Source organism: Natrix helvetica, assembly GCF_964273705.1.
Source record: "Natrix helvetica genome assembly, chromosome: 5".
Taxonomy (NCBI): Eukaryota; Metazoa; Chordata; class Lepidosauria; order Squamata; family Natricidae; genus Natrix; species Natrix helvetica.
The window spans coordinates 85,503,366-85,531,090 of record NC_138551.1 but is presented as its reverse complement, the minus strand read 5'-3'; the positions used below and the strand labels follow the sequence as shown (position 1 = coordinate 85,531,090).

The window sequence follows — 27,725 nt, the reverse complement described above, 5'->3', positions numbered from 1 at the left end:
TTACTTTCCCCCTGGAAACGCCAGTTCCCAATATCTCTTTGAAGGGCCAGTCCTCAGGAATAAGCTAATGGACCCTAATCAAGAAGTTCCATTACAGCCCCTGACTGGTATGTTCCTAGCAGGAACTTTACAAGTCTGGACTAATGAAAGAAACCTCCGAGCCCATGCCTTCTCCATGAACATTGGCGTATGTGTAGTAGAAAATGGAGTTTTCTTTCCATGTGGGAGAAATGCCTATCTGTGCTTGCCCACTAATTGGACTGGCACATGCACCCTAGTACACCTCCTCCCCAAAATGGGGGTGGTAAGTAGGGAACAGCCCCCCCCCTGTACCCCTCATGGGACATGTCTAGAAAAGAGTGCCACTCCTAATTCCACTATTAGCAATGTTGGGAATAACAGTTGGAACGGATGTAGGTGGAATGACCCATTCCATTACACAGTTCAGGCACCTGTCGGAAGAATTCCAAGAAAGCCTGAACCAAATTGCTGGCACCTTGGTTGAAGTCCAGGACCAGATAGATTCCTTGGCAGCCGTGGTATTACAGAAGCGGCGTGCCATAGATCTTTTAACTGCTGAAAAGGGTGGGCTATGTGTATTCCTGGGAGAAGATTGTTGTTTCTATATGAATAGATCAGGAGCAGTTCGGGGGGTGGTCCAAGAACTATGAGATCGAGCTTCCTCTATTGATCAAAAAGTACAAGGAACAGATGTGTGGTTCTCTTGGCTACCGAGAACAGGTTGGATCAAGCAAATGCTATTTCTTTTTTTATTATTATTGAAAAAGTTTTATACAAACAAATTTCCCCCCTTTTTACCCCCCCGCCATATAATGTAAATCACGTACAAATACTGTACCCCCTCCCCTCCCCCCATCTTAAAATAGATTTCTCATTCAAATATTGTGCCCCCTCGCCTCCCAACAATCATAGTATAAGTTTCTTTTAAAGTAACAATAGCCCAATAACCCCATCATCTAAATTAATTAAACATATATAAATCATAATATAGGTTTCTCTTAAAATAGCAATATCTCATTAATCCCATCTTCTAAATTTATTATGCATATATATTTCCCCACCCAAATGCTATTTCTTTTATTATGTGGAATCACAAGTTTAACCTTCCTCCTTTGCATAATACCCTTGCTTAAACAACTCGTTATGAGGTCTGCAAAAGAAATACAGGCTGGAAAGGAGTTAATGTTAATGGAAAGCCTAATCCCACATACCCTCAAGGAAGATGAAGTTTCAGATACTAGCTCGTATATTCAAATTGCACTCTTGGAAGTAGAGAAAGTGATTCCGGAAGATAAGCCCTAAGATGTGTATTGCTTGTATCCTTGCTTTTTTGCTATTATGTATCCTGCATGCTTATATTGTTAATCTAAGAGGCTAGACTCAATTGTGCTCCTTAATAGAGTCTAGAAGGGGGGGGATAAAGTGGAATAAAATATGAATTAAAATATAAGAATGAAGACGTGACATAAAAGGAACAGTTAGAAGCTTGCTTAAATGGACAGGGAAATGTCATCAGCCTCTAACCACAAGATGTTCTAGCCAACGTCCCTCTATCAAAAGTCCAAACCACAAGGTTCAAATAAAATTCGTTAATGACATGTAGTCCATACCTGTAACAAAAGGAGAAGTAAGATCCCATCTACTTATAAGGCTTTCCCCCCAAAATAACCAATAAGAAATGAGTTAAGTATTTCCATGTTGCACTGCTTTTGAGAATATATAAGAATGCATGCTTCGATAATGAAGGTTGTTCAGAATTTGCAATGCAAGCCATGGGCTAGCTTTCTGAATCTGGCGGCCAAATAAACTTTTCCTGTATCCTGAGAAGTCTAAAGCCTGTCATTTTCTGCAACATTACAGCTTGCCTCCAGAAGTTGTGGATGCTCCATCAGTGGACGTTTTTAAGAAGAGATTGGATAACCATTTGTCTGAAGTGGTGTACAATTTCCTGCCTGAGCAAGAAAAGACCTCCAAGGTCCCTCCCAACTCTATTCTATTCTATTCTATTCTGTTCTGTTCTGTTCTGTTCTGTTCTGTTCTGTTCTGCTCTACTCTACTCTACTCTACTCTACTCTGTTATCTACCATCTACACATGCCCTGATACAAGAATCCAAAGATTACAAAATATATGCCAGACGTCAGACATCACCTGTGTTGCAAAATTATCACAAATGATCTTTATGTTGCTAATTGAATTATTGTTATACCTCCTACCCCTTTAGTGCCTAGCCCCATGGAGGCAATCAAGTTCTTTACACAATTGTTTTCTGTTCCACTTCTGCAGTGGAATTCTCCTCCTACACCTTCTTTTTCTCAAGTCTTCTCTTTCTTTTAGTTCTATTGTCATTTTGTCCATCTCTGCACATTCAAGTGCTTTTCTAATGATTGTTTCATCTGCGGGTGTATTGATTTTTTCCCCAGTTTTGTGTGAAAGCAATCCTAGCTGCAGTGAGTATGTGTATTATGACGTATTGAAGTTGTTTATCCATTTTTTGATCTAATAGTCCTAATAAGAATGCTTCTGGTTTCTGTTCTGTTTTTTGCTCCGTAATTTCTTTCAATTCTCATTTCTGTTCTCGTCATTTGTGACCGGGGGGTCGGCTGCTACGGGTTCATGAGAATACGTAGCTAATGTTATGGCCAGTTCAGAGAACCTCCAAATGCCACCCCTGGCTGGCCCCACCCACCCCTCCCCTCCCAGGAGTCTCCATGCGGCCCATTTTGGATGCAAGATAAGTGCAGGGCCTGCATGGAGGCTCGGAGAGGCGGGAAACGGGCCTCCCGGAAGGCCTCCGGAGCCCCGGGGAGGCAGTTTTCGCCCTCCCAGAGGCTCAAGGAATGCCAGGGAAATACAATATTCTGCCTTTTCAATATTTCCCAGGATATTTCATTTTTCTGGGAGAGGGGTGGGTGCTAACTTCCTACAGAGGAAAGCATCATCCAGAGTGCTCTGGCATCCAGAAAATTCTTTGGCCCTCTTGTCTAGTCAGCCACCCATGTAAGTTGCAACCAGTGGTGGGTTCCAGATCCCGTAGCAACCAGTATGGTGCAATGGGGCCTGGTGTCCCCCACATGCATGCGTGCAGCATGCACGCACATGCACCCAGCATGCGCATGCATCCTTGCCTCCATGACAACTCCATGATGCTCCAGCTGCTCGGTGGAGCATCGCCCAGGCGCTGTACGCTCCATGACGTAAGCGCCGAAGAGCTCAAATACAGGTAAGGAGCTTGGGCGGGCGGGCCCTCTGGAGCACCGTACCAGAACGGTACTCGGTGCTCCCGGCAGGCACCAGTATGCCCTTACTGGGATGTACCGCCTGTAACCCACCACTGGTTGCAACCAAGATGAAGCCTGTTAGTTTTCAGGCTCAGTCAAGGTAACCTGTGCAATTAATACATGAAGCATAGAATTAGTATCTGAGCAGATTCAGCCTTGGCTGCTTGATTTATGAATAAGCTGCATGTGGCTGTAGCTTTGCAGACAATGCCTGGGTGGCACCACTTTTTATAACCAAAAAGCCTAGCCATCTGCTCCATTGGCAAAAGTGACACAATTAGGTTCCGTGTGACGCTCTTCTGATAGAGTAGCTCCATCATAAATGCTGCTGCTACTTACACACTTCCATTGAGGAAACCTAAGTGGGTCTGAAATTAATGCAACCTTGGTGGCTGTTGTTTGGTGACATCCTGAAGGGTCTTTCTGATGGATTCTTAAAATATAGAGGTACAATTTAAATAAGTAGGTGGGATTTATTCATAGGCAACCCCTATGAGGCAGGTGTTGATGTCTGACAGTGTGAAAGTTATCTTTGCAGGATGCAAACTATTCCAAGTAAAACTGTGTTTTGCAATTGACTACCATGTTTTCCCGAAAATAAGACAGGGTCTTATTTTCTTTTGACACCCCCCCCAAATAAGCACTTGGCCTTATTTTCAGGGGGTCTTATTATTTTTGAGGTGCATGAGGTGGTGAGCATGGTCACCTCACAGCTGCTGCTGTTGCAATATTTTCAAGGAGGGCTTATTTTCGGGGGTGGGGTTATTTTAGCACATGCGCTCAAAAGCCCGATTGGGCTTATTATCTGGGAAGGTCTTATTTTCAGGGAAACAGGGTAAAAGGATTTTGTCAATGCCAGTGGTGCTCCAGCGGTGTTTCAGACATTTTGGGGATGGCACCCAAGGTGACTATTACTATTGATAGGACCTTTGATTTTTTTAAATGCACAGTTATTTTATATCTGTTTGAAGATCTTTGCATTTTGGGATGATGATAATTATTTCTTAAGCCAGTGGTCATAGTTGTCCTTCACTATGAGAACAGAGAGGCTTGAACTGTTAAAATCTTTCTGCAATCTGACCAAGTACAGGCTACTCTAAACTGTTTCATCCATCTTATTTATTGTCAGTGAGCACGATGGCTCATCACATCACCTGCCTTTAAACCTCAGATGTGATGATAGATAGCAGAATTCGAAAGGACCCAAGATTCTTAACACTTTCGCCTCACCTCTTTTTTGCTTTTGATTGTGATTTAGAGATAAGAACACCGAATAGACATTATAATATTGGGGTTTTTTTGGGTGCTTCCGATGCATTTTGATGATTTTCGTTAGATGAAACTAAAATAAGCCAAACAGCCCTTATGTTAATTTTCCTGAATCGATAAAGAGCTATGATTGAGATTATCAGGACAAAAACTCTACTGGGTTCCAGAAATGAAAGGAGAAAAACATATAATTAATAGATCAGTTCTGAATCGTTAGAGTCTCGCAAGCAAAACCCCTGCAGACTTGAGTGCCACTACCGTTTTGGAAGGCAGAGATGTAATTTCAAAGTGGCCATCAAGAAGAAAGGTTTTACAGTAAGACTAAACCTGTAATTTCCAGCTAGAAACACAAGGGACGTGTAAGGCAGGGCTACACGAGATGCAGAATCAATTCAGCTGGATTGCACCACGAAAAACGATGCTTTGTCAAATGCAGTGCCAAGGTATCCGAGAGTGGGGGGAGGGGAGGGGAAGGAAAGCAAAATCTGAAATGTTGCACTAGAAATTTAAGCAGCAGCCAAGCTGCCAACACATAGGTGGGCATTGGCTCCAGCAACTTGTCAGAGTTTTTGGTGGTGGTACAGAGGGAAAGAGATTGATTTCAAAACTAGGAAACCTGATTTGCAATACTTTTCAGGGAGGTAAAGGCAGGGGTGAGAGCTGGGAGTTTGCGGAGGTTCGGGAGAACCTCTAGCTAAGATTCTGTACAGTTCGGAGAACCCCCAAATCTCATTCCTGGCTGGCCCCGTCCACTCCTCCCCTCCCAGCAGTCCCCACATGCCTCATTTTGGATGCAGGTAAGTGCAGGGTGCGCACGGAGGCTCGAAAGGGTGAAAAACGGGCCTACCGGAAGTTCGGGAAGGGCAGAAAGGATTCCGTTTCCAGCCTTCAGAGGCCTCCAGAGTCTGAGGAGGCCATTTTCACCCTCCCAGTGGCTCGAGGAACACATCTGAAGCCCAGGGAAGGCAAAAAGTATCCTCCCCCCCCCAGTGGTGCAGGAAACTGACTAGGCCACACCCACCATGGTCACACCCACCCAGCAACCGGGCAGAGAACCCCTTGCTAAAAATTTTGAAGCCCACTCCTGGGTAAAGGGACTCAGTTTTGTTTGATTAGACAAAACTGAAGCCCTGGATCAGCCAACAGATGCTGCAGTGATTATCAGAAGAGTCAGAAATGCAGGTTTTACAATACAATGCAGCATTTTTAAAAACTTCCACGTACGTTCAATGACTTGCAGAGCTACATTTGATTTCCTTGCAGCCTCCTTGTATGGGATTTCCTCAAATTCTGATGCTGTTGAAAAGGGAGCCAACATTTTAAGCCGTGCTGTACTGTCCACTCCATTCCTTATTTATTAACACAGCATAATCAATATCTCCGGAGGTTTGCAAAATATGAGAGGGAGGCAGTGCGGAGCTTACGATCGAAATTAAGTGCAGGAGAACAACTGAGAAAGGGAGGGCAATGGAGATGGGCTATTCAGGAGAATCTGAGATAAGCAAGGGGTAAGCCACAATGTAAGCTTTCCTAGACTTATGGGTGTCATATAACACTGAGACATCAGTCAATCAACGTTCTGTTATTCAGGTTCATTGCTGTGCTTCAGCTTCCTATTGCAGTGACATGGAAGGGTGAGCCTATTAAGAGAGAGAGAAAAATCCAGCTGCAAGGAACATGTACTTGTTGTTCTTTGAGTCCATTTATTCATCAACTGGATATCTTCATTTACACTGAATAGCATTTAGCAAAAGCATTAGCACATATAAGAGCCGTAGTGCAGTGGTTAGAATGCAGTACTGCAGGCTACCTCTGATTATTGCTGGCTGCTAGCAGTTTGGCAGTTCAAGTCTCACTAATTCAAGGTTGACTTAGCCTTCCATCGTTCCAAGGTCTGTAAAATGAGGACCCAGATTGTTGGAGGCAATATGCTGACTCTGTAAAACCACTTAGAGAGGGCTGTAAAGCAATGTAAAGCAATTACTATTCCTGTTTATTCCTAGATTCTGAGAATTATCTGTGGCTTTGAGAAAGATATACCATATTTTGCAGAGTATAAGACGCTCCAAAGTATAAGATGCACTTAGCTTTTGGGGAAGAAAACAAGAGGAAAAAAAATCTGCCTCTGCCTCCCAGCAATTTGCCTCCTTGCACCAAACAGCAAACAGTACAGAAGATTACACTGTTTGTGGTGTTACATTTAAGACTATACTTGTACAAATGCTGTTAAAATTGATGTCGCATTCTGGAAGTATACATTATTCTATGCTATTTAAAAGAAAATGCAATAGCACTGGGCCTCTTCAGATCAAGCATTTACTTTAAAAAGCTTCTTCATTTTGTTAGGTTGTCTATAAAGTAGTCTTTAAAAATAAGTCTAATAATGTGAACATTCTGTAGGCATTTATAGTTATTGACTTACCTCCTTGCAGCAAACAGCCTGTTGCAGTTTAGCCTGATTAGAAGAAAAAAATCTGCCTCTTCCTCCCAGCAATTTGCCTCCTTGCATCAAACAGCCTGTTTCACTTTCAATTTCAATTTAAGCAGGGAGCTCCCAATCATCAGTTGTTTCAGGCTGCAGGGATTGCCATAGCCCAGTGCGCTGGCCAGCTGAGTTCACCATTTTTAAAAGCCATTTTTTCGCCCTCCCCAGGCTCCAGAGGCTTTATAGGAGCTTGGGGAGGGCAAAAAGAGCCTCCCCTGCCCCCCTGGAGGCTTCAGGGACCGTCCGGAGGCTTCCCTGAAGCCTTTGGAATGCTTAAAATGACCCTCCGAGCAAACCGGAAATGACTTCCGGTTTGCTCGGAGGGTCGTTTTAAACGCTCCAAAGGCGTCAGGGAAGCCTCCGGACGGTCCCTGAAGCCTTCAGAACTCTTGCATTATGGGTGTGGCACGCCTGCACACGACCCCCCTGCGCTCCCCCCACTTGTGGCACGTGAGCCAAAAAAGGTTTTCCATTGCTGCCATAGCCTATTGCCACCTCAGCAAATCCCATTTTTTCCGTTTGCTGCAATGAGGTAAAATGCTGGGAGGCAGAGGCAAATGGGTGGGGGCCAGTGGGTGGGTGGGGTTACATTTGGTGTATAAGATGTACCCAAATTTCACTCTCTTTTAGGGAAGGAAAGGTGCATCTTATACTCTGAAAAATACAGTAATAACATAAGGTTGGAACTAGCTTTTTATCTGCTTGATGTAATGAGTCCATTCATTTGCACGTTTTCTTGCAATACACTGTGTGATTTATGATGATAATTTCCAAATGTGCCTAATATTGAGCATTATTAAACCCTGTTACGGACGTAGTGGTTAAGGCACCTGGAGGCTGTGAGTTCTACTCCTGCCTTAGCAGAAAGTCACCTTGGTGACCCTGAGCCAGTCATTCTCTTTCAGCCCTAGGAAGCAGGCAGTGACAAACCACTTCCAAAATTTTGCTAGAAAATTGCAGGGATTTCTCCAGGCAGTTGCCAGGAGTCAACATTTACTGGAACACACACACACACACACACACACACACCCCAGAGATGGGATTCTGCCGGTTTGCCCACCCACCCAGACCTCATCACAGACACTCTGCGCATGCGCAGAAGCGCTATGCGTACGAACCAGTGGTGGGTTTCAAAATTTTTTGGAACCTCTTCTGTAGATGTGGCCTGCTTTGTGGGAGTGGCTTGGCAGTCATGTGACTGGATGGGAGTGGCCAAGACGATGTCACTGAGTTCTTTGCCCCAATGGATGATCTACAAAAAGATATAAAAAAGGAAATTTATTATTTTGTGTACTTACTACTTAAATAAGATTAAAATAAGTACACAAAACAATAAAAGAGATACTTACAGAAGGAAGATGACTGTCCTTGCCAGTCTTCAATATCAGTGACTCCAATGAATGGCCTGCACAAAGAAGAGACACAGAAATGAACTTTCATTGCATGCATTGCATTAGGATGAAACCAGCACACAAAATAATAGAAAAGGAAGATTACTCTCCTTTTGTGTGTTGAAGTCACCCACTGACCACCTTGCTCCAATGAATGGCCTGCACAAAGAGATACAAAAAGGAAGACTTTAATTGCTTGCACTACTATATTAAGGATGAAACCAGCACACAAAGCAATAAAACAGCTACGGTACTTACATAGGAAAGATGACTGTCCTAACGGTCATACTCTGTTGCCTCTTCATCCTGTTAAATAATACTAACTGCAGAAGAAATAAAACAATATTGGACTCGATTGTGGTTGTAAGCTGAAGACTACACTACAGGTAACAGAAAGGACCTCTATTTTCACCCAACAATCTACAGTCTTTTCAGGAAGGATGTCCCCCAACAAACAGGAAAGATATAGTTTTTCATCTAAGAAGTTAGATCAAGAATGGATGTCATAGGTAGATTCACAGAGCAATACAGATTTCTTTTTCTGAAATTTATTCCTCAGTTCAAAAAACAGGAATATATGAATAAAGTTCAGTACTTAGGACAGACCAAGTAGCTATTCAAGAGTTAGTGGTGTCATGGTTAGAAGCAATGATAAAGCAAGATATGGATTTAAAACCAGTAATATTTGGTTGGGCATTTCAAAGGGAATACAATACATATTTAATTTTACACATGTTAATAGCTGCTGGAATTGTGTTTGCACAACAGTGGAAAAACAAAGATATGAAAATGAATAAATATTAGAATGTGCAGGAATGAATAAATTTACAATTAAAATTAAGAAGGCTTCGAATATTTTTTCACGTGAGATTTGTTTTATCAATTGCTAACTAATAGAAACAGAAATTAGAAATCTAAAAGTATGAAATATACACCAATTATGTAAGGAAAGATCACTAAAATGTATAAGGAAATATTATTAGTACTTGATCATTATTAATGTGTAGATAACTGCGGGACATTACACACCCACACACACAAACTATGACAGTGCCAGGGAAACACCAAAAAATAGCAATTTCCCCCCCAAAGACTGCAAATGAAACCAGTTTTTTTCCCTAACCCTAAGGACAGGAAAGACAAAGCCACTGGAATAAAAACCATCAAGGCATTGTGGGAAATTATAAAGGACAGTGCCAGGAAGCTCACAGAACCAGCAACCACCTCACAATTACCTAAACAACCAGGTATCACAAAGAAACACACAAAATCTTGCAAAGCTGCCTTGCACCAACCTGGCCTGCCCATAGAAAAGCAGCCACTTTGAGACACATAAACCATGCACCAACCTGCACACTTAAAAGCAACAAATTACATCACAAATAAACCATTTGCAAAAAGGAATAACATTTCTTGTAATAAACATATTCTATAAACAATAAATAAATAAAAAATCCCTAAAAATATTCTGTAAGTAATAAAAAAAATCCTTAAAAACCATTAAAATATTCTACACACAATAAATTACAATGAAACCATTTAAAATATTCTACACACAATAAATTACAATAAAACTATTTAAAAATATTCTATACACAATACTTTTAAATGTATTGAGTATAGAATATTTTTAAATGGTTTATTTTAATTTATTGTTGATAGAATATTTTTTTAAAATAGTCTAACACAATTTAAAAAAAGATTCTACCAACAATAATTTAAAATGAAACCATTTCAAAGTATTCCACACACAATAATTTAAAATAAAAACACTTTAAAGTATTCTACACACAATAAATTGAAATAAACTATTTTAAAAAATTCTATACTCAATACTTTTAAATAAAACGATTTAAAAAAATTCTATACACAATACATTTAAAAGTATTGACTATAGAATTTTTAAAAATGGTTTATTTTAATTTATTGTTGATAGAATCTTTTTTTAAATAGTCTAAGACAATTTAAAAAAAGAATCTACACACAATAAATTGAAATAAACCATTAAAAAATTCTATACACAATAAATAAAATACTTAAAAAAAAACATTAAAAGCATAAAAGAAAAAAAAACCTGGGTCACTTACAAGCAGGAAGAATCAGCAGCTCTCCGATGCGATGGATGCAGCAGGGAGCAGGCAGGTGACAAGGCAGCAGGTAAGCTGGACTGAAGGGACAAGGGACAACCGGGTCAGCTAGGCCCGCCACCTGACAGCCTTAGCCAACCAGGTGAGGCTGGAGACAGGGGGGTGGGTGGGTGGGGTAGCAGAAAACCCCCTTTTGGCCATGCAGCATACTTCAGCTCACGGCTTTTGCGAGGCGAAGGCCTTCAATCGCGCAAGCCGCAAGCTGGTGTAAGCTAGCCTTTCCCCCCCCCCCCCCCCGCTGCTGCCGTCCACCTCCATTTGGCCACATGGCGTATGGCAGCTCACGGCTTTCGCGAGGCAAGACCTGAAGGCTTTCCCTCGCTAAAGCTGCGAGCTGGCGTAAGCTAGCCTCTCCCCTCTCCCACATCTGCCCACCTCGTTTCGGTCACGCGGCATACGCCAGCTCGGCCTGAAGGCCTTCCCTCACGAAAGCCATGAGCTGGCGTTAGCCAGCCTCCCATCCCCCCCCCCTCATGCTTAGTTGCTTACATGAGGGAAGCAACAAGCTGCTGGAAGGCGAAACGAAACAAAACGAAACAAAGGGAGGTCCCAATCAGCAAGCGCGATGCAACAGCTGCTCGGGAACAAGAAAGACTCTTGGCACCGTGCTTTTAAATGGGTGTTAGAGGTGGGCGCGTCGACTCCAGCCTGCTCACTGATTGGCTGGACTCCAGCCAATCAGTGAGTGGCGGCCTGGGCTAGTTTAGTGCAGGTAGACGGGCGGGGGAGTGAGCGAGTTGTGACTTAATGGGCAGGGCGAGCGAACGACAGGGCCAGGGCAGGCGTTCCGGAATTTACTTCCAGGTCCACCAGTGGAACCTCTTTTAACCGGTTTGGTAGACTTGATGAACCGGTTCTACCGAACCGATGTGAACTGGTAGGAACCCACCTCTGGTACGCACTCCCAGTTCCGAAAATAAGAGGAAACCATTACTGACACACACGCACAAGGTTCCTTTCAGCTAAACAGCTAAACTTAATTAGTATAACACTAACATCTCTGTATTAAATAGTTTGTTTTTAAAAGTGTCCCTGTGAAATATTAGACTAGTGCTCCGTTTGATAGGAATTAATTCCAGATGTTTATTTCCACTGCGAGTTTAATTTAGCAACTTAATCCAACATTGTTAAATTAATTACATCTCATACATTATACAGGAGAACACCACACACACACACACGAAAATGAAACACTTTCTAACTTCATTAAAATAAATGCTATGCGAAGGTCTTAACCCCATAAATAATGTCTTATGGTTTTGCATGGAAATGTTGTGCTCTGGGCTTGAATCTATAGAACTGAAAAGGCCCCTGTGCTGATTTAATCTTCACTTCTACTCCTTTGATGTTGTTTGGCTGGCGCGATGCTACAGCCAAAGGTGGAGGATGCTACAGCCAAAGAAGAACCAGCAGCAGCTCTTGGTTTGAAATAATCAGATCCGGGGCTCTTAATTCTGACACCACAATGACAAAGGCAGCTAAAGAAAAAAAGCAGTGCTAAACTTTGAATGGGATCAGGAAAAAGGAACTGGAAGGGAGGTTTGGGAGGAAAACAGTCTTTATTTATTCTTCTTTTTTCTTTAAGCCTTCACTATTCAGCATGAACCACAGTATGTAGCTTAAGTGCATAAACAGCTTGTTTTTTTAACTGTTGTGAAAAATATGTCAAGAAGCTTTTAGATGCACTCCGCTGCTCTCTGCTGCAGAAGATATTACGGGCTTTTATGGACGAGTGGAACACAAACAGTGCCCCAGTCCCCAAATCCCCCTCCTCTCGACCTCTGATCTGGGCCGAGGGAGAATCAAGAGGGACATTTGTGCAGGCTAAGCATCACTTCAAAGCTGCTGAAAGCGGCGGAGCAGAGTGGAGCATTCTCAAGACTACACCTTGAAGGACCACACTTAGCTGTCTGAAGGCAATAGGGTAGCTAAGAAGCTCAAGGGAGGTTCTGAATAGCTGAAGAAGGTAAACAAGGACATCAGGCACTCAGGGGAGTAATCAGGACCCTCACCCCATATTTTACGACTGACCCTCGGAACATCTCATGGATGTATGTGCCTGCTACAAAATGGATGCTGCCTGCTTTTTTAAAAAAGTTTTTTTTAAATTTTTTGTTCTCTTATATACAATTATAGATATACATTCACATAGTTCTTCTTCTTTATATTTGTCATTCTTATACATTTGTTATTCTATTTAAAAGGTTATAATATGCAGTTTGGGTTGTTTTATTTACCATCCCATCTGCCTGTTTTAACACCCCCTTATTTTCCCTTTCTTTTCTCCCTCCCTTCCTTCTCTATTTTGTTCCTTCCCCCTCTCCTTCCCCTTCCTTCTTCCCTTACCTTTCTCCTACTCCTACTCTTCCCCTTCCTACCCTCTCTCCTTCTCTTTCTCTCCCTTCCACCCTTCTCTCTTTATCTTTTTCTTCCTTCCCTCCTCTTCCTCTCCTCCTCTCACCCTTTCTTTTTCTGTTGTTATAGGTGTCTCTTTCAAATCTCAATTTATGTTTCCTTGGGATGGTATTTTTGCAAACCCAAATATAGTTCAGTATCATTTCTTATTCCCTTCCCTTCGCTAACCTATCCTATGTTTCCCTCCCCCCCCCCCCCCCCCAGTTTATATCTATTAAAGCAGGATGCTGCGTGCTTTGAGTGGGGGATTTTAATAAGCGCCAATGGCACCATCTATCTTTGGAAAAAGTTCAGAGAACAAAAGGATGGCAGAATTTGGGTTTGGTTAGCCTAAATAAAAGAAGGATTAGGGGTGACATGATAGCAGTATTCCAATATTTGTGGGACTGCCACAAAGAAAGGGTGTGTGTGTGTCAAATTATTTTCCAAAGCACCAGAGGGCAGGACAAGAAACAATGGATGGGAACTAATTAAGGAGAGAAGCAATCTGGAATTAAGGAAAGCAGATCCTTCAAGCTTGTAATCTAGGCTGGTGACAAGGTTGGACTGTTCACTTAAGTATTATCATATTTCTGGATATGGGCTTTCAAAACCATAGAACAGATGTAGGCACTTTTGATCATTCTACAAAGTCTGGTCCCCACCCACAGAAACAGGACTCTTTGAAAAAAGTGTTATCTGAATGGTGGTAATTATGTCCGCTCTAAACATGGATTAGCATTTATCATGTTTGAATGGGAATGACAGAGAGCTACGAATATGACAGCTGGAGAGAGAGAGAGAGAGAGAGAGAGAGAGAGAGAGAGAGAGAGAGGGAGGGAGGGAGGGAGGGAGGGAGGGAGGGAGGGAGGGAGAGAGAGAGATGGACAATGAATGGCTCCTCCCAGAGGAAATAAAAGAGGAGCGAAAGGGAGTGGAGTTTGCAGGAGACAATTAGTTCGTGTAATTGGTTCGTGATTCTCCGAGACGCCTTGCCATGTTTTGCAGATATCGGCCTGGCAGCTCTCCAAGCCAGATAAGGTCTGTGGCTGTAAATGCACCCTTGAAAGACTTTGCTGGATGTGAATGAGAGGAATTCACAGTAACTTAATAAAAAGGGGTTTTGTCAGGACAAGGAGTCTGCTTCGTGGTTAGGGGAAGCCTGGGTCAGAACAATTTGTAGGCGTGGTGTGTTTGAATGAGGGCTACTGAGATAATTGTGGATTTGAATGGCATTCAGTCTTGAGGGAACTTGAAGAAATAACCTGAGCTATGAGGTGTTTGACAACATGGTGATGGTCTGTCTGGACACTGGGTGTCAAGAGTCCTTGCTGCTTAAATGAATTGGTGCTGAACCCTCCGCAGTATCCTTCTGGTCAGTATGAAGCTGTGAGTCTAGAGTGACAACAGCAGTGACATCATGGCACCACCATTTCGAGACGACCTGGTGGGAGGAAGAATAGCAAAAGCCAGCATGAAGGAGGTGACTGGGGGCACTTGCATTAATCTTTTTGACTGGCATGCTGTTGGAAAGGGATTCAGGAAGGCAATTTGCAAGATTGAAAGTCTGAGAAAGGCCCAGCCTAGGGGGAGGAAGTTATCCTTGGAAATTTGTGAAATTATATCAGGGATTCCATCAATTCCTATGATTTCGGAGCAGCTTCTAGTATGTATGAGGAGTAAGGTCAGTGAGAATGCCTTGCCAGTTTGCTAGCCCTATGGAATTTAGTTGTTGGGAGGTGATAATAAGTCTAGAAGTATATGCCACCAGAGAGTTCCAACATGAAGGAAAGAGTCCTGATGTTTGATAATTAATTCCATTTCTACTTCAGTAGCCCTACACCTTGGTCCTCGTGGCCTGATTGTTGGTGATTTTGCTTCAAGCTTGATAAGAAGACTTTGTTATTCTATATGGCAGTGAGTGAATAGATGAACCTGTGTCAGAGGTGGGATACGACCGGTACATTCCAGTACGGGCGTACTGGTGCCTGCTGGGAGCTCCAGGCACCATTTCCTATGCTCTGGTGCTCTGCTCGGTGCTCTGGAGGGCCCTCCCATCCGGCCGGCTTCCTTACCTATATTTGAGCCAATCAGGGCTTCCACGCAGTGTACGGCGCCTGCCTGATGCTCCGCTGAGCAGCTGGAGCGTTGCGGGTGGCAAGTATGCAAGCACGTGTGCATGTGGTGGACGCCTGGCCCCACTGCACCGTACTGGTTACACCGGGATCCGGAGCCCACCACTGACCTGTGTATTATCAAAACCTGGTTGAGTGAGAGTAGGAATGTCACCCTACCAGTGGTGTAATTCAAACTTTTTTACTACCGGTTCTGTGGCTTTGGGAGGCAGAGGCTAGATGGGGGCGGGGCCATTCAGAGGTGGTATTTAACCGGTTCTCCGAACTACTCAAAATTTCCACTACCGGTTCCCCACAACTGGTCAGAACCTGCTGAATATCACCTCTGCACCCTATGGAAATATTCTCCCCTAGCTTTGGGACCCTAGGGAATCCCTTGACAGCAGAACCTGTCAGGAGGGTGGTTTTCTCAGTGGTACTTTTCTAGAATAGGCCTGATGCTTACTTGGGCTGAACAGACTTAAGTAGGAATTCATCTGATGAATTGGATGCTCTGCTGTCCAGCAGGGTCTCTTCCTGAGTTCCTCAACTTGCTCCCAGGCCTGATCCTGGAGTCCTCTCGTCTTTCGATAGTGCCCTGTGGTTTGTGATGGGAAAGGTTGAGGGCAACCATGGGCATGCACATTGGGTGTGTGTCACATGTTGCATTTTGGGTGTGGCACGCCCACCCACGACCCCCCTGCGCTCTCCCCTTATGGCATACAAGCCCAAAAAGGTTTGCTATCGCTGCCCTATACCATTCCAGATAAGTGGCTGTCCAGTGTTTTCTTTAAAGTCTCCAGTGGTGGAGCACCCACAACTTCTGAAGGCAAGCCATTCCACTGGTTAATTGTTCACAGTTAGGACATTTCTTCGTTCTAGGTTGCTTCTCTCCTTGATTAGTTTCCATCCCTTGTCTTGCCTTCTGATGTCTTGGAAAATAGGTTGACCCCCTCTTCTTTTCTCTCATGGTTCTCTCAAAGTAGCTGATGGATGGAGGGCAGTTACTGGGGTCAGATCAGCGGTGTAATCCTCTGAAGTCTGCTACCAGTTCAGTGAGTCTGCTACCAAGCGCACACCTGGGGTGCGCCCGCAGTGCTAAAAAAGCAACATTTTGAAGCCTTCCAAGTCTGCAAAGGTAAGTAGAACAGCGGGGGAGGGGATCCCCTGTGCCACATGATTTAGATTAGTTAGAAAGGAGGATATCCAACGGTTCTAGCTAATATAATTGCATGTCACAGCCGATCATCGGAAATACCAGTTCGGGTGAACCGGTAGCATTTTTTAAACTAACGGTTTCGGCTTACCGGTAGCATTTTTAAACTAACGGTTTGGGCGAACTGGTAGCATTTTTTACTAACGATTCAGGCGAACTGATAGCATTTTTTACTAATGGTTTGGGTGAACTGGTAGCATTTTTTACTAACAATTCAGGCGAACCGGTAGCATTTTTTACTAATGGTTCGGGCGAACTGGTAGCATTTTTTACTAATGATTCAGGCGAACTGGTAGCATTTTTTACTAACAATTCAGGCGAACCGGTAGCATTTTTTACTAATGGTTCGGGCGAACTGGTAGCATTTTTTACTAATGATTCAGGCGAACTGGTAGCATTTTTTACTAATGGTTCGGGTGAACCGGTAGCATTTTTTACTAACGTTTTGGGTGAACCGCTCCAAACCAGTAGCATTTCACCCTTGGGTCAGATCATGTAGAGAATAAATGGGAGGACCTTGATGGAGAGAGGGGATGCTGTATCAAGGAACAAGCAGACAGAAATTGCAGAAGCCCATAGGAGGGGCATGCAAACACCTCAGGCTCCCCCCTCCAAATTTACATGAAAGATAATAGAGAGTGAAGCACATTCAGACTTGGAAGATTTTGTTACTACAGCCAATTTTAATTTTAGGCACAGACACATTACCTGTTTCTTGATTGGGTCTACTTTGTAGGACAGACACTGTAAATTTCTTGGTCCTTATGAGATTAACTGCCACAGGGGAACCTCCACTGATGAACACATAGCCAAGTGTGTGTTCAATGGGATGAATGTTACAGCCAATGAACTTTGTGATTCCTGATGGGTTTCAGCAAAGACTGGGGAGTTTCCCCAACAACTGGCAGGTAGGACCAATGATTTCTCGAATAACTTCTGGTAGTTACCGACTCTTGGAAGCATCTAACACTGGTGTTCTAGGCCTGATTTGGCTATTGATAACTTTTCAGATGCAATTCAAAGTGCTGGTTTTGTCAGGCTCCAAAAACCAAGAGAGACATGCTGAGGTTCTTCTAAGTAGTTCCCTTTACTGTGCCTCTGCCTATAGACAGAAATCTTGCCAAACTAATGCAGATGACTTGCACCATAAAACATATTCTCGGAGAACTCCTAGGGAGGAGCTGTCTTTCTCCTCTTTCTCCCACACAAACCATCTAAACCAGTGATGGAGAACCTGTGGCACGCAGAGACCCCTCTGTGGGTACGCACGCCGTTGCCACTTACTCTTTTGGTTTCTGGCATGTGCATTCGCACCGGCCAGCTGGTTTTCGGGCTTGCGGCACTTCAGCGCATGTGAAGACCAGCTGGCCAGTGTGAATGCACACGCCGACCAGCTGGTCTTCGGGTTTCTAGTCCTCCAGCACACGCTGGAAACCCGAAGACCAGCTGGCCAGCACGCGCATTCGCACACAGCAGCTGGTCTTCGGGTTCCCAGTGCATTGGCACGCGCACCTGTGCATACACATGCATACATTCCCTTCTGGGCACTTGGTGCCAAAAAAGTTCACCATCGCTGATCTAAACTTTGCTAAGTTTTTTTCGCTCCGTCTGAAGGCTCTTCCTCCCTCCTGGGAATCCCTCAGATTAAATTCCACCGAAGGTTTTGACTTCTAAAACTGTAAATGGCTCAGCACCTCAATGCACACAGGTCATCATCTCCTAATTGAATCATTCCAACCTTAATGATCATTCCAGGAAAGGCTAGGGATTCTTCCTCACTTCCAATGAGAGGAGATGAAACTAGGAGGTGCTTTCTCCTCTTCAGTTCTGTGGAACAGGCTCCCCTTACGAATTAAATTGGTATCTTCGTTAATGCCTTTCTAGAAGATGACAATGAACAGTCTTCCAAAGGGCCTTTGGTGATGATTCTTCCGCCATCGTTTTTACTATTATGGTTGCTTTTGAACTGGCTGTTAATGTTCTGACAATGATTGTAATTATGTTTTGATTTAATTCTCTTAATTAGTTTATTTACCACGGATGTTTTAATTGTATTTGTAATGTGCTTGTTTTAATTATTAGTTGTAAACCACCATGAATCCTTGGCGGATTCAGCACGTTAGCTATAACAACAAAACAACAACAAAAATACCCACACAAATGCAAATAAGTTGCCGTTCGCAGTTAAAGGAAAAAACTATCACTAAGTTACCAAAGGGAGTGGTTTTTGTTTTGAAAGCTACAAAAAGACTTGGATTTCACTCTGAAGTGCCACAAAACGACCTTTAATTTGAAAAGTTAGCCATTAAAAATAACGAATGGGTAATTTCTGTACATTTATAGCTTTCTAATTGCAGTTGCTATTACGTCTTTTATTTCCAGCCTTTTCTTTTCTTTTTCCAACAAACTACCTGTCAACCAAAGTAACTTATTTGATTGCGTAGCCATTTTCTTTCATTCAATGTAGGTCAGGGTTTTTTTGCGCCGATATTGGCAAAGTTCTAAGGTTAATTCGGGAGGACAGAGCGACCCTGATCTAATAGGAGGGCAGATTTAAATCATGATTGCCTTGTATACTAGACACTCCTAGATCTCATTATGTGCAATCTATCGGGACAGATGAGTCTGCAATTCAGAAGAAATTGAGCTGCCCAGACGAGGCGTAGTAACCCGAGTGGTCAGTGGAGAATCGCTGTGAGAGGTAGACGGAATTCAGCTGCACTTCTCCAAATTCGAAGTTCTCAAAGAGCTGAAAGAGAGGAGAGAGGACTCATGAAAACCATCAACCTCAAAAGAGTACACTGAAGAGTACAATGAAATTTGTTCTGCGCATGTGCAGAAGCAAAAAACAAGATGGCGGTGCCTACAGTGCTCGCAGGAGTACCGGTTCAGAGGTGTGGCAGGCCTGGGTCGTTGCCGATTCCAGAGACCCAGGCCACCAAATTACTACCGGTTCTGCAAAACCGCTCCGAACCGGTAGGAACCCACCACTGGTGTGTTCCTTGTAAACCATCTTCTAACATATAATTGATACATGTTTCATGATCCCTGTCTTAGATTGAAAGAACTTATAAACATGTATAATTATTATTTTTACTAATCAGGATATATATATCTTACCCAACAGGAAGGGAGTTTCTGAAACTTTATTTATAGCAGAGTACCAACAATACTTTCGCTCCATTTGATCTATTGCAGGAAGAGGGCAAACCCAGCCTCTTGGCTGACAGCTATTAACCTAAGTGACATGACCAAAAATTCATTTTGAAAAGGTGCAGAAAGGAAGGCTAAACAGGTAGAAGATGCGTAGTTTTGTCTGTGACAGTCTCTATGGGGAGTTGGGTCCATCACCTCATGTTTCATAGCTATTCAAGCTCTAATATAAAGTTAGTAGCATACATTACAAGTGACTGATGGGGAAGAATCTGAGAAGAACAAATAAGGAGATTATGAATAACTATTTGTATTTATGTATGTATGCATCTCTCTTTGGGCACACACCTGTGTTTATACAGACATACACTCACTTTGATTCTGCTTTGAGAATAATTTATCAAAGGAGTTACATGCAATATCGAAAGACAAAAACAATAATCCCCTCTTTGTTACAAACTTCATATTTTTTTCTTTATGTGTAACAGAGTTGGAAGCAGGGGTAGGCTTCAAAAATATTAGCAAGGGGTTCTCTGACCGGATGCTGGGTGGGCATGGCCATGGTGGGCGTGGCCTAGTTGGCCTCCTGCACCACAATGGGGGGGGGGATGCTTTTGCTCTCCCTGGGCTCCAGAGGCTTTCCTTGGGCCTCCGGGAAGGCAAAAACGGCCTCCCCAGGCTCCGGAGTCCCTCTGGAGGCTGGAAACGGGCTCTATAACTTCTGGTAGGCCCGTTTTTTGCCCTCCCCGAGCCTCCGCAGGTGCCTTACACTTACTTGCATCCAAAACAGGCCACGTGGGGACTCCTGGGATGGGCGAGGCCATCCAGGAGTGGGATTTGAGGGTTCTTAGGTAGAGGTTCTGCCGAACCCCTGTGAACCCCCAGCAGCCCACCCCTGGTTGAAAGGGTCTCAAACCTGGGCTGCTGGCAGTTCCAGCTGACAAGCCTAGCATTTTAACCACTGAGCCAATGTGCGCCTCACAACTTCTGGAGGCATGAGTAAATCTGCAAGGAGCATTTAATATTACTGCCAGAGGCTACATGCATTAGCATGTGGCCTATAGCCCATCAGTTAATCATCTCTGTTTCTGACATTTCACATGTCTTGTTTACACAACCTTCTGGAAGACATAAAAAGAAAAGTAATAGTGGTTATCAGCTGGCCCAACCAACATGCTCCTTTTCCTAAATGTCTCTTTCTACTGAAATATGATTGCAGCTCTTCATCACACAAGAGAAGTTTAATTGCTGCTTCCACAAAGAAGGCCTGTACATAAAAGAAGATAGGACTTTGGCACCAAGATCCAACAATAAACCTTTAATTTGCCTAGTCAAGACCGAGTAGGTGTTTTTGCGATGGGGGAGGAGGGTAATGGGGCAAGGAGAGAAATGTCTAATTTATATAGATTACTAATCTGCAACTAGTGTATCCACCTATATCCATCTATGGCCAGTTTGTCCAAGTCAGAATAATGAAATGAGAAGCACTATGCTCTTCTTCCAAATACCAGCAATATAAACTATTCAAGAACATTTGCACGCTCACGTATGTACAGTTCCGGAGAAACACAATGGCACAATAGAGGAGACAGATGAACAGACACACAGACACACACACAGATTATTGTATGAACTCAGTACTTATTGCTTTGAAGAACCAAAACATTCAAGTGGTTTTCTTCATTCTATTAAAGAAGCAGGAAATTGCTCTGCCTTAAAATGAAAGTAACTCTTAGAAAATCTTTGAACAATTGCATTAATTTCAAACTCAGCTGAATGTTGCTGTGCCAAGGGTCAACAAAGGCTGAATAATCTAGTTTCCCCATTAAGACAAGCTTAAAAATCCATACTCCATCTGAGTACTTGCATTTTTACGTCTGTTCCCCCAGCCCTTAGTTCAAAATGGGTTATATCCAACTCTTCTTGTCATTAAGCTCAAAGTCATCCCAGTGGCTTTAAAAAAGCCTAGAGTTTCATTACACTCTCTCCATTCCGAGTTAACAACCCACGGATTGTCTACTGAAGTAATGTATAGGTAAGGGTCTCCCTGTCCAGCAGAGGTAGGTTGTTCCTGGTTTGGCCGGGATCGGGCGAACTGGTAGTGGCGGTGGCAGGAGGCTTCGTCCACCCATCCAAGACACTTCTGCGCACACACGCGTACGAGCACAATCAAACTGGTAGCGCCGGGATTTGGAACCCATCTCTGCTGTCCAGTCATATCCAACTTTAGGAGGTGGTTTCATCTGTTTCTTGGCCAAGAGAGCCAGCATTGTCAAATACATTTTCTGTGGTCATGTGGCCAGAATGGCTATATGCCAAAGATTCACAGAATGCTGTTATCTTTCCACCAAAGTGGTACCTATTTTTGTGGCTGTCAGTGGCCAGCTGGTGGCAGACTCAGACAGTGAGGAGGTTCGGGAGGAACAAGGGCCAGTCCTAGAGTCTGGGGAAAGCTCTGACGAGTGCTCTGCGTGGGGCAGAAGAACAGCTGGAGCCTGTTCCCAGTGTGCACATGCGCAGAGCTGCCAGGAGAAGGGAACAGCTAAGGAACAAGGGTGGACTCAGGAATAAAGCCACAGGTGGATGGTGAATGGCCCCTCCCATAGGGAATAAAGAGGAGCAAATGAGGAGTGGAGTTTGCAGGAGACAATTAGTTCATTAGGGTGAAGATCTGTTCCTGACTTCTTGCCAATATTGTCTGCTACTGAGTGGCATTTGGAAAATATCAGCCTGACAGCTCTCCAAGCCTGATAAGGTCTGTAGTTGTGAAATCTCTTGAAAGACTGATGGCCGGGACTTTGCTGGAAAGGAATTCACTTTAAACTAAATAAAAGGGGTTTTATTGGGACGAGGAGTCGGCTTCATGCTTTTGGGAAGGCTAGTTCAGAACACCTATTTGCATGCTTCCGAACTGCTGGGTGGGCAGGAGCTGGGACAGGAATGGAAGCTCACCCTGTTGCGTGGCTCTCGGGCCTCAATCCCGGTCTGTCAGCTTTCTAACTGACAAGCTCAGTACTGAAATTTAAATACCTGTTACCCCAGTTCCAGAAAAATACTGAGTTCTCCCCAACACTGATTATCTTAAATGGCTTTTTATTGGTTTTCCGCTATTTATTTTATGTTTTTCTATACGGCCCGTTGAGTTGCATGCAAAAATTTAAGCACCACTGATCAAGCTGTATAAATCCTCTAAGCAAATAGACGGAGAGACTAACTTCATGTGATACAAAGTTAAGCAGGTATCTTTTTGCTCATCTCAATGGATATTTGCTAATTACATGTCATTGTTTTCGGATTTAAAATAAGCAAATAGTGAATGTAGCAGGTACAGACGTTTGGTCACCCTTCCAGATGATTTAGCTTTATTTTGAAAGCTCTGAAGAGACCAATAAAGCTGAAAAAGTGATCGAATTGTGAGCCTAGAAAGCAGTGGCGGGATTCAAAAATGTTTACTACTGGTTCTGTGGGTGTGGCTTTGTGGGCGTAGTGTGGCTTTGTGGGCATGGCAGGGGAAGGTTACTGCAAAATCCCCATTCCCTCCCGATCAGCTGGGACTCGGGAGGCAGAGAATAGATGGGGGCAGGACCAGTCAGAGGTGGTACTTGCTGGTTCTCTGAATTTCCGCTACCGGTTCTCCAGAACTGGTCAGAACCTGCTGAATACCACCTTTGCTACTAAGGAATCAAAGAAAACTCCACAAGCACAAATACTGCAACCCCTCACTAACTTCTCAGATCTATCTACTTTGAACAACACGAGCTCCTCAAAGCAGTTGTCTGAGCAACTGAAAACTAAGATAATTCACTCTTACAAAGCAGGGCTATTAAGAAAACCTTCTAAATATCGCCAAGTAGCAATTTCTACTGTGAGAAATGCTGTGAAATAATGGAACTTACGTGCATTTGTTGAAGTCAGGGCAAAACATGAAAAGTCAAGAAACATCTTTGTTGGAACTACCGTATTTTTCAGAGTATAAGACGCACCTTTTCCCCCCACTAAAAGAGTGTGGAAATGTTGGTGAGTCTTATACACCAAATACAGTCATTTTTGGCCTCCTAAAGTCCCCTCCCCGCATCCCATTTTTGCGGAAAATGGGCAAAAATTGGCCGTTTATTGAAAAAAACTGAGGCATTTTTGCCTTCCCTCAGCCCCCAGCAGCACTCTGCAGGCTTCAGCAGGGCTGAGATAAGGCAAAAATGTCTCTGTTTTTTTGAAAAACGCCCCATTTTCCGGCCATTTTTCACAAAAACGTGAGTGTTTTTGCCTTACCCAAGCCCTGCTGAAGGCTGAGGGAAGGCAAACACTTTTTTTTCTTACTTCGAAATCTTGGTGCGTCTTATATGGCGGTGCACGTTATAGTCAGTAAAATATGGTATCTGGAAACTGGTCAGAACCCACCAATCACTATAAATAGCTTGCTGAAAAATTTGACTGATCTGAAGTAACTGTCCACTATACAATTTCACTGAAACAACAAGAAGCGGCTGTATGGGAAAATTGCCAGAGGGAAATAAAGTGAAAGCATCTGTTGACTCTTTGATATTTTGGGGTACAGCAGCCAGTGGCGCAAGGAAAAAAAATGGTGTGCAGAAGATTGAATTCCAATAAATATCAGCATTTGTGTCCCATAATAATCAGTGAAGAAACTGAAATGAGGTTGGATCTTTTTACAAGATGATGATTCATCCCCTCCCCACACACAAAATTGAAAAAAAAATCAATCATGAAGTGCTTACAGGAAAGATAAAGATTTTAAAATGATCTTTGCAGTCCATAGATGTCAATGCTTTTTGCAATCTGAGGTGATCTCAAACATGCATAGCAAGCAAGGAGACTTCAAGCTATTTTTGAGCTAAAAGAATTCTGATAGGAAGAGTTAAAAAAAAAGATCCCAAAGCCCAGATAGAAAGACTTAATTGGCTGCACAAAATGTTTGGAAGTTGCAGAGGTAGAGCTGGACTATTTGGTCTCAAGAGAGATGCAACGGTAATGATCTGAATCAATTCCACCTAGTTAAGCAGACTAGTGTACAAGAAAAGATGTGTTTGGCAGAGAGTTTCCACAGGCCTGCATCACGAAGAAAATAAATGAAACCAAAAAGTTTGGTAGTTAGAAATGAGACTGAAATATAAAATACAGTATTTTTCAGAGTATGGGATGCACTGGAGTATAAGACGCACCAAGGTTTTGAAGAGGCAAATTAAAAAAAAAGTAGGTAGATAGATAAAGGGATAGAGAGGGAGAGAGAAAGACAGAGAAATACAGTAGGTAGGTAGGGAGAGAGTAGTTAGGTAGGTAGATAAAGGGAGAGAGAGAGAGAGAGAGAGAGAGAGAGAGAGAGGGAAATACAGTAGGTAGGGAGAGAGAGTGAATAGGTAGGTTGGTAAGTAGAGGGAGGGAGGGAGGGAGAGAGAGAGAAATATAGTAGATAGGTAGGGAGAGAGAGAGAGAGAGAGTAGGTAGGTAGGTAGGTAGATGTTTCCAGGTGTATTTATCCATGTGCTGGAGAAGGAAATCACTGACAATTTGCAGCACCTAAGACTTTGTTTTTGCTGGCATAGCACTTGATCAATCTAATTCTCATCAATCACTCTAACTTTCCAAAAGGGGGGAAAAAGTTTTTGTACTATGCAAACTCCCCCAAGACGATGTTTTTTGCGAAAACGGACCCGTTTTTCTTTTTAAAAAAAGCATGAATAGCCTTTGGGGGACTTGCAGAGTGCTCCTGGGAGGGGGGGGGGACAAGCAAAAAACAGCCCGTTTTTCTGCGAAAACGGGCCCGGGTTTTGTCAAGAAAATTGCATGCATAGCCTTATGGAGGCTTATAGAGTGCTCCTAAGAGGCTGGGGGCAAAATTGAGCAAAAATCAGCCCTTTTTTTTTGCTCATTTCTGCCCTCCCCAGTCCCCAGGAGCTCTCTGAAAGCCTCCTAAATGCAATGCACAGCCATTTTGGTGAAGAGGCAGTGCTTCAGGAGGCAAAAAATGCTGTACTCGATGTATAAGAGGCACCCAGATTTTCAGCCTCTTTTTTGAGGGAAAAAGGTGTGTCTTATACTCCGAAAAATACAGTACTCTAGTTCTGGTTTATGTTGAATTCTGTTTTTTATTTTCAGCATATACTAAAATGAATATTCTTCAATTCAAGTGTATCATAGGTGGGTTCGACAACATCACCACCAGATGGATTTTGTAACTGGCTGACCAACTGCACTCAATAGGTACCGTAGTCCTTAATGGGACTGCATCTGCATGGACAGAATAAGTAGGCTCCGTCTTAGGCCCAGTACTCTTCAATATCTTCATCAATGATTTGGATGAGGGAATAAATGGGGAACTCATTAAATTTGCAGATGACACCAAGCTGGCAGGAAAAGCCAACACTCCAGAAGGTAGGCTTAAGATACAGAAGGATCTTGACAGACTTGAACATTGGGTACTATCTAATAAAATGAAATTCAATGAAGAAAAGAGTAAGGTTCTACATTTAGGCAAGAAAAACCAAGAAGAGTACAGAGAAGAGCAACAAAGATGATTAGAGAACTGGAGACTAAAACATATAAAGAATGGTTGTTGGAATTAGGTATGTCTAGTTCAATGAACAGAAGGACTAATGGTGACATAACAGTAGTCTTCCAATATCTAAGGAGCTGCCAAAAAGAAAAGGGGGTCAACCAGAGGTGGGTTCCCCTGAACTGGTTCTATTGGCAAAGCTGTAGGCGCCAGCATCCTGTTTTTTTACCTACTGTGCATGTGCACACATGCGTGTGCGCACACCCGAAGCACGCCCCTAAGCAAACTGGCAGTAGAAGAAGCCGGAACCCATCCCTGGGGTCAACCTATTCTCCAAAACAGCTGAATGTAGGACAAAAAGAAATGGGTGGAAACTAATCAAGGAGAGAAACAATCTAGAACTAAGGAGACATTTCCTCACAGTGAGAACAATTAATTAGTGGAACAACTTGCCTCCAGAAGTTGTGAATGCCCCAACATTGGAAGTCTTTAAGAAGAGATTGGATAACCATTTGTGTAAAATGGTATAGGGTCTTCTGCCTCAGCAAGGATTGGACTAGAAGACCATCAAGGTCTCTTCTAACTCTGTTATAAAATCTTAGCATTGGAAGCATTTGCAATCCTTGACTAACAACCAGAATTGGGACCCAAATTTCCATCGTAAGTTGGTGGGTTCATAAAGCAAGTAATCACGTGACCTCTGTCATTAAGCAAATCATGTGGTTGTTAAGTGAGTCGTGTGTTCTGACCTAGGTTTCCCAAGAGCATGAAGCAAACTCCTTGTCCTGACAAAAAACCATTTTATTAATTTACTGTGAATTCTGCTCATTTCTTTCTTTCAAGGGAGGATTTACAGTCACAGACCTTATCTGGCTTGGAGAGCTGACAGGCCGATATCTGCAAAACTTGGCAAGGAATCTCCGAGAGTCACGAACCAATTAAGCTAACTAACTGTCTCCTGCAAACTACACTCCCCTTTCATTTCCTCTGGGAGGGGCTATTCATCGGCTGGCCTTACTCCCAAGTTGACCCCTGTTCTTTAGCTCTGCCCTTCTCTGCGCATGCGCACACTGGGAACAGGTTCCAGCTGTTCGTCTGCCTCACTGATGTCTGCCTCTGAAGGCAGCTGATAATTGGCATACGTCTCTATCCCCATCTCTGCCTCCAATACAGACCTCTCATTAGAGCCTTCCCCAGAATCCAGGACTGGCCCATGTTCCTTCCCAACCTCCTCATTGTCCGAATCTTCTGCCAGCTCTGCTGGCAGGCCACAACATCATATGGCCATTAAGTGAATATGCCTTTTTCAATTGACTGTCAAAAGTTGGCTGGCAAGGTTGCAACTTGCAATCACCTGCACACAAGTTGCAGCAATCTTTGTAACTGTGAACCAGTTGCCAAATGCCTGAACTGCAATCACATCATCATGGGGTGGTGCATTAAGGACCAGTCTTAAGTCACTTTTTCATAACTTCGACCCAACATTAAACAGACAGTCTTAAGTTGAGGGCTACCTGTTATGTTTGATACAGAACTCCATGAATAAAATGGACCCTTTCAAATTAATAAACTTTTTTCTATCTGGTCCTTTCAAATGGTGATTGGAGAATTCTAGGTCCTACAAGAACACACAGATGTGGCTTAACCCCCCCTCCCCCCTCTATCACACACACACACATACACACACAGTCATGTTATTGTGAATTGTCTTCGGAAGCCATTCTGTGAATCCCTTTGAGAATGG

General features: G+C 43.3%; 1 protein-coding gene across 2 annotated transcripts in view; it reads right to left on the bottom strand.

Moving 5' to 3' along the window:
* Window positions 1–18,586: 18,586 nt before the first annotated feature.
* The window catches only part of ASCC1 (activating signal cointegrator 1 complex subunit 1), a 108,472-nt gene continuing 99,333 nt past the window's right edge, over window positions 18,587–27,725 (bottom strand). For both annotated transcript variants that reach the window (XM_081955842.1, XM_081955841.1), the window contains exon 10: window positions 18,587–19,066. In XM_081955842.1, the coding sequence (XP_081811968.1) occupies window positions 18,950–19,066 (117 nt within the window). In that variant the 3' untranslated portion in view covers window positions 18,587–18,949. The remainder of the gene's footprint in view (window positions 19,067–27,725) is intronic.